Source organism: Anolis carolinensis, chromosome 1, assembly GCF_035594765.1.
Source record: "Anolis carolinensis isolate JA03-04 chromosome 1, rAnoCar3.1.pri, whole genome shotgun sequence".
NCBI classification, from domain to species: Eukaryota; Metazoa; Chordata; class Lepidosauria; order Squamata; family Dactyloidae; genus Anolis; species Anolis carolinensis.
In genome coordinates this window covers 66,013,309-66,026,393 of record NC_085841.1, presented here as the reverse complement: position 1 = coordinate 66,026,393, position 13,085 = coordinate 66,013,309, and the positions used below count along the sequence as shown (strand labels likewise).

The 13,085-nt window shown below is 40.8% G+C and overlaps 1 protein-coding gene across 2 annotated transcripts in view; it reads left to right on the top strand.

The window, feature by feature from the left end:
• The window catches only part of kif25 (kinesin family member 25), a 56,644-nt gene that overhangs the window by 17,379 nt on the left and 26,180 nt on the right, over positions 1-13,085 (top strand). For both annotated transcript variants that reach the window (XM_008124658.3, XM_008124653.3), the window contains exon 8: positions 3,437-3,504. In XM_008124658.3, the coding sequence (XP_008122865.2) occupies positions 3,437-3,504 (68 nt within the window). The remainder of the gene's footprint in view (positions 1-3,436; positions 3,505-13,085) is intronic.

Genomic DNA, 13,085 nt, shown 5'->3' with positions numbered 1-13,085 from the left:
GCACTCTTTGTAATTTGGCCAAAAAGGTGTGTATTGCAGTTGTTGCATGCTTAGAATTCCTTCTTTAAAAACAAAAATGTTAGAACACCAAAGCTTCCAGCAATGGAAAAGAAAACCTTGTAGAATGAATCCACTTTAATTGCCTTGGTTCAATGCTATGGAATCATGAGGGCTGTAGTTTTCAAGGTCTTGAGTTTTCTCTGCCAAAGGACACTGATGCCTTACCAAACTACAAATCCCAGGATTACATAGCATTGAGACATAGCAATTAAATTAGAGATGAGGTCCCTCAAATAAGAGCTCCAGGTGCTCCTGAAGTAGCTTCCCCTTTTGCTTAACTCAGCACTAAGTGTATTGTGTTACACAAATCTAATGCGCACCCTAATTTTGGTGATGTAATTTAGCCAAAAAAGTGAGCATTAGATTAGAGTAAATAGGATAGGATAGTATGGATTTTGTGTACTGATTTCTATTGATTCCAACAATGGAACATCTTGGATTTCTGGGTTAGCTGCTGAAATAAAATATGACATCCATCACTTGCTTTTCCCCAACTTTTGGTCTTTTGGGCTACATTGGTCCCTGACATGCTGGCTGGGGCTACAAAGTTGTGCTCCAAAACCCTTGGAGAGGACCAGATTGAAGGCCAGGTTGAGAAAGGCTGGCCAACATCAAATACAGTAGAGTCTCACTTATCCAACGTTCGTTTATCCAACGTTCTGGATTATCCAACGCATTTTTGTAGTCAATGTTTTCAATACATTGTGATAATTTGGTGCTAAATTCGTAAATACAGTAATTACTACATAGCATTACTGCATATTGAACTACTTTTTCTGTCAAATTTGTTGTGTAACATGATGTTTTGGTGCTTAATTTGTAAAATCATAACCTAATTTGTGGTTAATAGGATTTTCCTTAATCCCTCCTTATTATCCAACATATTCGCTTATCCAACATTCTGCCGGCCCGTTTATGTTGGATAAGTGAGACTCTACTGTACTAGGAAATGCCTGTCAAACATATATTAAACCAGGGGTCCCCAAAGAAAGGCCAGCGAGCCAGATGCGGTCCTCCAAGGTCATTTACATGGCCCTCACCCTAAACTTTAGACTTAGGATCCTCCTAAATGTGAAATAACTTGAAAGCATGCAACAACAAACTTTGAAATTGTTAGCCGACTTGAGTCAACCTTAGGGAGTAAGGTGGGGTATAACTAAATAAAATAATTAATAATTAATAAATAACAACAAACATAATAAACTTGACTATCTCATCAGCCAAAAGCAGGCCCACACTTCCCATTGAAATTCTGGCAAGTTTATGTTGGTTAAAATTGTTCTTGATTTTAAATATTGTATTGTTCTTTCAGGGTGTTTTTTATAGTACAAATAAGATATGTGCAGTGTGCATTAGGATCCATTCATTTTTTTTCAAACTATAATCTAGCCCCCTTGCTGTCTGGGGGCCCGTGAACCAGCCCTCATATTAAAAAGTTTGAGGACCCCTGTCTTAAATAATGTGGATATTCTACAAATGAAAACAGAAACTGAAAGCACCCAGGCAAACACAAATGATGGATGCCATTTGTGGCCCTTTTGTCTCTGAAACAGGAAAATATAGATGAAAGCCCATTTGTTCCAGATGTTATTTTGTGTGTACAACAGGGAAACCTAGAGTCAAATGCTGTGGGGATTTACTGGGTTATTTTGCAGCAGTCACTTTTGCAGCAGGCAGCTTAACCTGTCTCACAACACTGTTGTGAGGATAAAGTGGTGAAGGAGCATGTCTGTCTCTTTGAGCTTCTTGGATGCAGGATATAAATGTGATAAATGTATATTCTTTCTATAGATGAGACTGCCTATCACAAGCAAATCCTTTTACTAAATTAATCCATCTTTTATCTGTAAGTGTCTGTGGAACAAATGTAGTTGCAACCTAGTCCTCTACCATCTCTCTAAGAAGTTATTAATATATCTTAGCACTTTCCCTTCACAATGTTTAACCCATATTAAATAGTCGGTCCTGCAATATAACTGTATTATGACCAGGTTTTTTTAAACTTTTTTTTTGCATTTTCTTGTGCAATCCTCCAGCATCTCATCATTATTCCACTTTTTGAATCTTAGGTTTGGAAAGTATAGGCAAACTCACGAAGTATAAGAATGTAGCGCTTCTTCAAATTCTTCTATACGAGTTCTGCAAATTTAATGGGGATTAAGTTGTTGTTGAAAGCAGGTACGGTGTGTTTCAGTGTTGAATTGTGGTGCAGGCCTGTTCGTTCTCCACATTGTTTAGAACTGCATTTACTACAAAATTTTGAATGCAGTGTGCTTTGAAACCAAAATTACTGTTGATTTGGGAAGGTCTAAAAAGTGCATGGTAAACAAAATTAGAAATTATTTCCAGTATATTTATTTGGAAATTGTTGCGTTTAAATTTGCCACAGGACAAAAATATATTTTTTCCCTTCTGGAGCCAAGATTTAAGTTTTTATTGCAAATAAAGTATAATATTTTGTTTCTGTATTTGATACTATTCATTCTTGTAAATCCTCAATCCTTTTCATATGGATTATTTTGGCTACTTGTGTTAGAAGTATGAGTGGGTGGTTAGTGCCATGACATCTCCTGGCTTTCTTAGAATGAGAAATTGGTTTGATCAGTTTAAAAAAGCAGATGCTTAGCTTTCCTTTCAATATTTGTTTTCAATTGGTAACATTTGCTTTCAAGTGTTTCTTCTCAGCTTGCTTGGGAGAGCCAGAATGAGTAATTAATATTGTCATCTATCTAAGCTTTGAAACATATGATATGACTTATTGTTGTTCATTGTATCAGAGGTTTGTTGGCCCAATCAATCTGTGGAAAGAGGAACTTATTGGCAATACACCAATCTGACTCAGTAAATTCAGATTTGGAAATGTGTAGAGGGAAGGTCTATCTCAGTCCACAAGAGAATAATTGCTCCTGATAAATAAGAGGAAAGAACTGTTCACAAATGGAAAACAATGAGAACACTCCCTGGATTGAAAACTGTATCTTAGCCAGGTCTTCCTTCAAGACTCAACACATAAGGAATGGGATTATGCCGCTACCTCTTGCCTGTTTCAATGAATGCCATCTGTGAAACTCACATGTGCTGCCTGTCCCTCTGTCTTGCCGATAGCTGCATTTGTGACAGAGAAGGGTCTTGACCAATCTCCTGGAACTCTGTGTGTGGCAGCCCAGATTATTATTCTCTGAACCTCCTCCCACAACTCTCCCAGACGGCAGCATTTAAGTCCCATATATTGAAGACAGGATTTGACTATATGGCGCTAGCAATTTGGAAGTTTTTAAGCATCCTACTTTGTGGTGAAGTTTAAAGCATACATTTTTCTTTTCATTTAGTCTCTAATGATATATGTTGTAACTGTTACCACTTTGTTTTCTCTTAGGAAACTGTCATTGTAAAATGTAGCCGTCCTGGTCATGCTTTGATAAATAAGATGTTCCAGTATGAAAGGTGGGTGGTCTTTGGCATGATTGCAGCTTTCTTTTTTTGTTAATGAATTTTAATAGGGGTTGATAACAGATTCCTCAACATTCCAAAAGTTCCTGCAATTGTACAATTCTTTGAATCCACAGTACTTAAAATTGTTGAACAAAATAGAATTCTAAGCTCCTTCTGAGGAAAAAGGTAATGACTGTATATACTAATGTATATATTGACTTTGTGCATATCAAAAATTATTCTGTTAGAGAGTGATCAAAAGTGAACTCAGAGGAACAGCTACTCCTTGCCTCCACTATTTCCCTGTGGCATTAAAAAAAGGCCAGAAGCAGTGCCATAGTGGAGAGTAAAAGAGATCAGTGTTTCTTTTAGGTTCTTTCATGATGGACTAAACTCTTGTCTTTTGCCACTCAGAGAAGCGGATGATTTTTTTATATATATACAAGAATTAAGGTACAGTACTCATATTGACACTTGGATAAGTCAGCCTGACATTTTGCTTGATTTTTTGACTGAAATCTCTAGACATATAAATGAGTATACAGGAAGCCCCCAAGTCACGAACAAGATAGGTTCTGTAGGTTTGCTCTTAAGTTGAATTTGTTTGTAAATTGGAACAGGTACATTTTTAAAGCATAACTTCAACCAACTATATGTATTATCTTTGGTGTTTGTTTTGCTGTGTGTGCCCCTGTTCAGAAAATTTTACCTCACTTTCTGTCCCTGGGATAATTCCATTTTGAAAAAAATGGCTTACTGTGGAAACAAGTATTTGTGATAAAGCTTCAGCTGAGACATCTTTTCCCCATGACAACTCTTTCAAGAGTTAATTTCCCTTTCTAGGGGTAGATATCTCACACTTCCTGTTGTCTCGCCCCCATCTTTAATTATGAGCCATTTGTAAGTTGGATATTTGTAACTTGGGGGCTGACTGTAAGGGGTAGTTTATTCTTCTTGGTTTCAAAGATATTACATCTAAACTTATGTTGAGGATTGAAACATGCTTTCTAAAAGTACAAGTTTTGCCTCTTGAATTAATCTGGTACTGACGTGGTATCCATCCTTTACAGGCCCGTAGCCAGGATTTTGATTTGGGGGGGGGGGGGGGGCTGAGTCTGAGTGAGGGAGGATCTACCCTAGCAAACCTTTTGTATCGTTATCCCAATACCCCCATGCATATGGGATATATTGAGCATGGTGATCAAATCATGATATAAATAAACATAACAGTTTAAATAATAAATGTTATTTATTTACTTTCATTAACAAAATGTTTAGAATACTTTTTGACTTATTTTTTTACTTTACAGCAACAGTCTCCTTTCTCCCCGGCAATCTTAAACTTAAACTGAACAGAAATCCCCAACCAACTGTCATTCTAATTGTCATTCCCAGAGTTCTAAAGCTAGGGCTCCTTACCCCTCCCCTACTCTTAAAGATACAGGCTCTAAATTACATATTCTGCCTTTGGAGGCAGCATATTAGTAACAAAACTAACTTCATTTTAACGTAGAAGAACTGTTTAATAATAATAATAATAATAATAATAATAATAATAATAATAACAGGACATTGAACGAAGCCAGCGCTAGATCTGGACCAAACTTGGCACATAGAGCCAATGTGCCCAACAGTGCATATAGGCAGGGATTGGGGGATGATTGCCCTTTCAAATGGTAGTTGTTGTTTACCTGGATCCAGAAAGCACTGAAGGCAGCCAACATCATATCTGGACCAAACATGGCCAACTGTGCATACAGGACAGGCAGGGATTGGAGGTGATTGACCTTGGATCTGGGAGTTGCAGTGCGCTCTTATCCAGAGGGCATTGAACCAAGCCAACGCTGGATCTGGACTAAACTTGGCACATAGAAGGAATATGCCCAACTGTGCATAGAGGCAGGGATTGGGGAATGATTGCCCTTTTTCAAATGGGAGTTGTTGTTTACCTGGATCCAGAGAGTCCTAGAAAGCAGCCAACGGGCTCGATGCACTCCACTTCCAGCCACGAGTGTGGCGAGACTTCAGTGCACGGGCGTGAAGGCCTATTGTGGCCTCTGAATGGTCTGTGGTGCAACGGCATCCTCTTTGGCAACTGAGCTGTTGGCACACTCCCCTTCCTCTCCCGGCACCGAAGGCTGAAACTAGGGGCACCAAAAAGGAAAGAGAGTGCGCCAAGGGCCCAGGCGCGGACTAGGATGCAACCGTGCCACGTACCAGTAAGGTCTTCTCACAGACCACTCTGAGAATTCCGGGGAGGGTCTGAAGCCCCTCAAGCCTCCCTCCCCCTGCTACATGCCTTATCTATCTATCTATCTATCTATCTATATAAAAGAATGATGGAATTGCGGCGACGGACAAAACAACAAAACTAAAGGCCCCCCAACCCCGAAATTTGACCACACAACCCATCATCCATGCCTCAAGGATAAGGCAACAAAAGATCACGTCACGAACCTCCACGGGCCCAAAAAAAACCCCAAAAACAAAAACGCGCCATGTGAGCCTGCACAAAAACGGACTCCTCGCGCCGACAAAACAACCTCCACCCCTCCCTTCTCCACTTCCCACCATTTCCTACACTTGCCACCATTCCGCCCACCCTCCCTGACACACCGCCTGCAATTCACTCACCCAACGGCCCTCAACCTTTCTTTCAAACTTCTTCCACACCAAGAAAATAAAGGAAAGCTACTATCTCTACCCCTCCCCTCAAAGTCCACTCTTACATGCTCCCGTTTGGCCACTGACCCCGCCGACACCATCTTACCCCGAACCCCACCACGGACGCTCCTCCTCCCATCTTCCTACAAAACCCATCTCCTGCACGCACACAACCACCCCTTCCCTCCACGCTCACCTTTTCCCGCCATCTTCCCAGCGCCACTCTCCAAGGCCAATGTGCCCTAGAGCAACATGGCTGGCTCTCCTCACCCCTTTACAACACCTGCGTGTGTACCCCGGTGGGCACTGCCGCCCGTCCCCTCTTTCAGCAGTACAACCCAGCGACGCCTATGTCCCCTGAACGAACATGACCGGCTGCCCTCACCCCTCCTCCACCCAGGAAATGCACACCTATCCCTTTTGGGCCGGCCCTCTTCTCCTCTACTTTGATCGCCTCTGGGCCCGCGTTCCCCAGCAGAGCAATGTTCTTCCCCCCGGGGGCCAGGAGCATGGTGAGTACCAGAACCCCGCTCCCATTTGGCAAGGCCCGGCGTTTCCGAACACTTTCCCTACTGAAACTCTGGCTACACCCTACCTAAAGCGCCCCCCCCCCCACCTTCACCTTTACAGGACCCAAGTTAGCCCACCAACTTTTAGGGCTTCATCAACACTGCAGAATAAATACAGTTTAACACCTATAACACCTCCCAACAAAAAATTCCCATCAACACCTCTATTTTCTAAGGGCAACACTCATTTTTCTCTGAACTCTCTACATTCAAACAAGACATATGGGTACTTCTTTATCTACACACACATTACAATCACATAAAAATCACAAACAACACTCTGAAAACAAGGGATTTCAAGACAAAAAACTATCACGACCAGCTAACACCTCCCCAAAAAAAATTCCCCCACAAAACAAACACCCACGCTTTAAAGCTCCAAGACCATTACATTCTAATCAACCTGACCACATCATTATCCCAAAAATACAATTATAAATATAATATATAATAATTCCTCTTAAAAAAACCAAAACAAAACAAATTCATCTCTAAAATCACGACAGTAAACACACAACAACACACTGAAAACAAGGACATTCCACACCACCTAACACCTCCCAACAAAAGATTCCCTCAGGCGGGAAACACTCAGGCTTTCAACCAACAACCTCTTCAAATATTAATCTACATACCTAATTACACCATTCATAATTCCTGCACCAACACTATTAATTCCTATTCAACCTCGCCATCCAACAATTCCACAAGCTACGAAGCACCCAGACTTCCAACCAGTAAGGCTCTTCACTACTTTTCAACCAGACCAACCAACAATTCCCCTACATTAAAAAACCCCCATCCTTTCAAACCATAAACCTACTCAGTCCCATTCAACCTCGCCTACCAACAATACCCTATATACAAAACAGCCACCCTTAAAAACAGCAAAGCTATTCACTCCAATTCCAATTGCCACAGCAACATGTGGCGGGCCACAGCTAGTCCTTTACAAATAATCTACAGCAAATGAGTAGTTACTCCATGGTTTTGCTAAAGTATATGGTCAGAGTATAACAGCTCCATGACCTAGTGATTGAATAAATGGATTTGGGGATCCAGATGAGTGGGTAACAACAAAAGATACACCAAAATCTTTACATCTTACCTCCCTGAATGCATATGAAATAGCTGCCTTTTCATTCTATTTACTTAATACTTTCATACTTGCTTAATAGTAAATCACAAATGACCATACTGTGTCTCTCCCCCCCCCCCCCCAGAACCAAGAGAAAAAGATTGGGTTTATTTATTTATTTATTTATTTCCATCATTTCTATCCCACCTTCTCACCCGAAGGGACTCAGGGCAGCTTACAAAACTGGCAGAATTCAATGCCAATATACAACAATACAAAAGAATAAAACATAAACAATTAAAAACAGATGTAAAATAATACAAAATACTTGAGCCATTCATCCACAAAACCTTGTACATACACCTTAGTCCAGACCGAGTCGAAGCCAACAAAGCTTATTCTTTGAACGCTTGCTCGCATAGCCAGGTCTTCACTTTCTTTCTAAAACTTAAAAGGGATGGAGCCTGCTGGATGTCACTAGGGGGTGAGTTCCATAGCCAAGGATCCGCCACTGAGAAAGCCCTTTCTCTCGTCCCCTCCAGCCGCACCTGTGAGGCTGGTGGGACCGAGAGCAGGGCCTCCCCTGAACATCTTAAATTGCGTGGTAGGTCATAGTGGGAGACACGTTTGGATAAGTAAGCTGGGCCAGAACCGTTTAGAGCTTTATAGGCTAGAGCCAGCACTTTGAATCGTGCTCGGTAGCTAATCGGCAGCCAGTGGAGCTGACGTAACAGAGTAGTGCGCTCCCTGTACGCCGCTCCAGTTAACAACCTGGCTGCCTCCCGTTGGACTAATTGAAGCTTCCGAACAGTCTTCAAAGGCAGCCCCACATAGAGTGCATTGCAGTAGTCTAATCGGGATGTAACAAGAGCATGGACCACTGTGCCCAAGTCCGGCTTCTCAAGGTACGGGCACAGCTGGCGCAGAAGTTTTAGCTGTGCGAAGGCTCCCCTAGCCACCGCTGAGACCTGGGGTTTCAGGCTCAATGATGAGTCTAGGATCACCCCCAGGCTGCAAACCTGCGCCTTCAGGGGGAGTGTGACCCCATCCAGCACAGGCTGTAACCCTATACCCTGTTCAGCCTTCCAACTGACCAGGAGGACCTCTGTCTTGTCTGGATTCAGTTTCAATTTGATTATGGTGACATAATAGCTGTAGTTACATAACTTTAATATAATTTGTTTAATGTGAGGCTGCCTTTTTTCCAAAACTTCAGTTAGTCTCCAGACTTTCCAAGCTACTTTGATCTGCTTTGATTCTCAGTTTTGGGGAAAAGATGGGATGCTGCTGCTGCTGCTATAACCAGATGGTTAACCAAGGCTAGTTAAAGGAAGCAGACAACTCCATTATTGGAACAGCTCCCCTGGCTACTAGTCTGTTTCAGAAAGATACAGTTTTTGGAAAGATACAGTTTTGTAAAGATACAATTTAAATCCCCATACAGTCCAAGTCTTATGTTATCAAATGGACCATATTTTCCCATATGAGCCATGTTGCTATCTCCTGAAGCGGTCCTTCTTTTTATCCGTCTACCCTTTACAGCAGGCATGGGCAAACTTCAGCCCTCCAGGTGTTTTGGACTTCAACTCCCACAATTCCTAACAGCCAGTAGGCTGTTAGGAATTGTGGAAGTTGAAGTCCAAAACACCTGGAGGACTGAAGTTTGCCCATGCCTGCTTTACAGCATGCTTGGTCAGAAGCACAGGAGAGATCCTTCTTGCTGCCTTTTTCCGAACACACAATTCTCCTCCTAGAAAAGTTAAATTGGGATCCTCCTTGCTATGCATCTACAAACAGATGATTTTTTATTTAACAGGCCTTCAAAGACTGATTGCTTTGAGAAAAGTGTCTTTCATAATGTGCTGTATTATTTGTATTCATTTTTCTTTTTAGTGGTCATACTTTTAATCATTTTAATATTGAGAGCTTAATTATATATTCAAGTTTGAATGATGTTTTTTTTTTTACTATATCTAGTGTAACTTTTATAATCCTCCTTCAGTCCCTGAAGTGGGAGTGAAAAAAAAAATCAAGATATAAACATAAAAACCTCAGTAACAACAACCAGTTGGAAAAACTTCTGCCAGTTCAGAATGTTACAGGCTTTAAAGAGCAGTCCAGATGTGTGGCCATATATGTTTAGATACCCCCCCTTAGGGTTAAATAGTAAATTCCATTAAAGAATGTAGCTCTTGGAAGTAGGGGTTTTTTTTTTCGGTGTCCCTGCACAGTTTATTCTTATAAAAAGTAAAGCATATGGTTCTTATGAACTTCGTATGTTTATTTTTGTAGCAGCTTTTTAAATGGAACTAATAAATGTCAAAATACTTGATTTTATTTCAGAAAAAGAAACTTCAGATTTTTATACTTTTTTGGAAACTTCTAGTGAAATAGTCAAGACTGTTTTTTAAAGGGTTTGGGTTTTAGGAAGAGATTTGCATTAAAAAGCAATACAGCTGGAAGGTGTCGGTAACCAAGAGGAGAACATCTGTCATTTTGCACAGACAGAACCCTTGGGATTGCCTCTCTTTACATATCTGATGCAAGAAAGTGGCAGGCAGAAAATGGAGTTACTGTGCCTCTACACGTGCCATCCAAATGTCAGCCAGACAGATTGCAAATTTTAGATGGCCATATAAGCACAGAACAAGCATCTGTTATTATTTCCTGGTTTTTTATAAAGTAACTGGGATTTTTCATGAAATGAAAAACAACTATGATTTTTGTGAAGGAAAACCTCCCTGCTAAATATTGCAGAAACATTGAATAGCAACTACTGTGGTTGTTTAAGGATAGACATACATTTTTACTTGATTATCTGTACCTGTAAATTTATTGGCAGTGATCAACTCTACAGATCCATTTACTTTCATCACCTTAGGCAATTTTATAATAATGGACATTTAATAACAATTTCGTTCCTTTTGAGGTTCCTTTACAGGCTATCTCATAATGAGATCCACATGGAAACAGATCAAGGGGGAAGAATAAGTATATTCTGAATCATAGGCCCAATAACAACAATTTGTATTTGAAAGATTATATTACCCACGATGAGAATACTTGCTGGTACCATCTTCAGTACATTGCCTCTCTGGGAGGCAATTGAAAGGGGGAAGGATGAGGAAAAAAAACCTGAAATATTTATGCACAATCTTGAGAAAGGCATTGTTTAATATATTACAAAAAGTTATTCATAGTCTCATTGTGCAAAGCAGCTTTCTTCTGTGTACTGGCAGTAGAATAAACTCTTTTATTGTTGTATGCCTTCAAGTCATTTCTGACATAGGGTGACCCTAAGGTGAACCTACCAAAGGGTTGGCAAAATTCCCCATTGCTTTCCTCTGAAGCTGAGACAGTATGCCATGTCAAAGGGTGAGTTTCCTTGGCCAATTCATGATTTGAAGCCCTGGTCTCCCACATTCCTAGTCCAAACTCAAACCAAGACTGACAAGTAAACATTGAATGAAAATTATCAACCCATCAAATATGTATAATGCGATTTGAACCATATCTACTCATATGTGAACACAGTGAGCTCAGTTGGCCTTTCTGTTAATAGTAAAGCTTTTAAAAAGGGGAAGGTTTTAAAAAATATTTGCAGCGCTAACCCTTTTTGTTATCTTTTTCTCAGTAGAAATAATTCTCTAGTCATAACAGATTACTAAGTATTAGGAGTACACAACAGTAGAAGGGGCCACTTGCAGGGCAAGATGGACAAAGTGGATCTGATAACAAAGGTGGTGAACTTATTTGGCCTAGAATCTGAATTTCAATTTGGAAGTATTTTGGAAATTGCATTCCAGTGGTGGAAGAGAGAAAAAAGGATTAGATTAGAGGTCCCAAAACTAAGGCCCACAGGCCAGATGCTACCCTCCAAGACCCTTTACCTGGCCCCCCACCCCATAGGGTCACACTAAGTCTGAAACAACTTGAAGGCAGACAACAACAATCCTAAGTGACTTGACAGTCTCATCAGTCACAAGCAGGCCCACACTTCCCATTGAAATACTGGTACGTTTATGTTTGTTCAAATTGTTCTTCATTTTAAATATTGTATTGTACTTTCAATTTTTTTTACACTACAAATAAGATATGTGCAGTGTGCAGAGAATTTTGTTCATGCTTTATTCAAACTATAGTCTGTCCCGCTAACAGTCTGGGGGCCCGTGAATCGGCCCTCGGCTTTAAAAGCTTGGGGACCCCTGGATTAGACGAAGAGAGAGGGGTAGAACTCAGGGGCAAGACCATGCACAATTCTTTCCACTTGGGATAATCATTCCACTCCTTATCACACTCACATCCTGTTTGTGGGCTTCTCATTGGGACAACCAGTTGGCCACTGAATATAATGCTGGACAAGAGAGGCCTTTGATCTGATCCAATGGGATCATCTTATGTTCTTTTGACAGTAACACTTTTGGGCCAGAGGAAACATTTTAATTTATATTTAGAAATAAATAAGTTTTTTTCAAATGACTGGACATTATTGTGTTGGGGTTTTTTTGTTCAATATGTTGTTGAAGGCTTTCATGGCTGGAATCACTGGGTTGTTTGAGTCTTCAGGGCTGTATGGCCATGTTCCAGAATCATTCTCTCATGACGTGGGCAAAATTTCAGGAAAGAATGCTTCTGGAATATGGACATACAGCCTGGAAGAGTCACAACAACCTGTTTTTGTTTGTTTGTTTGTTCTTAAAACAAGCACAAAGAGAAAAATGATTATGTTAGTTTAGTTGGGGCAAAGAAATGTGTAACACACCGATTGCTGGTTTGGCCAACCAGGTGAATGGTGTTCTTGAGGTTTCACACTCTAAAACGGACATGGGCAAATTTTGGCCCTCTGGTGTTTTGGAGTTCAACTCCCAGAAATCTCAGCCAGCTTGCTGACAGTTAAGAATTGTGTGAGTTGAAGTCCAAAACAATTGGAGATCCAAAGTTTGCCCATGCCTGCTCTAAAAGGAGGATGGGGTTTTTTGTGACCTGCAAGTTTTTGTGACCTGTGCATTCCTTTGGGTGCACAGTGCAGCTTTTGGTATATCCACACTCCCCCTCCCCCAACTCTCAGTATCCCTCTAATTTGGTTTCAGCAAAGAAATTTGGCAAAAAAAAAAGATGTAACATCTCTTCCAGGAGTGCTTTGACTAAAGATTTCTGCCTGCCAAGGGCCTGGTCTGGATGGATCCTGTGATTCTATGATATGATGTAGTACATCCCTTCAAGTTGCAGAGTATTCCTGCCCCTAATCTAAGCAGTCAGGTTTGGCAAGGGCCCACATATTG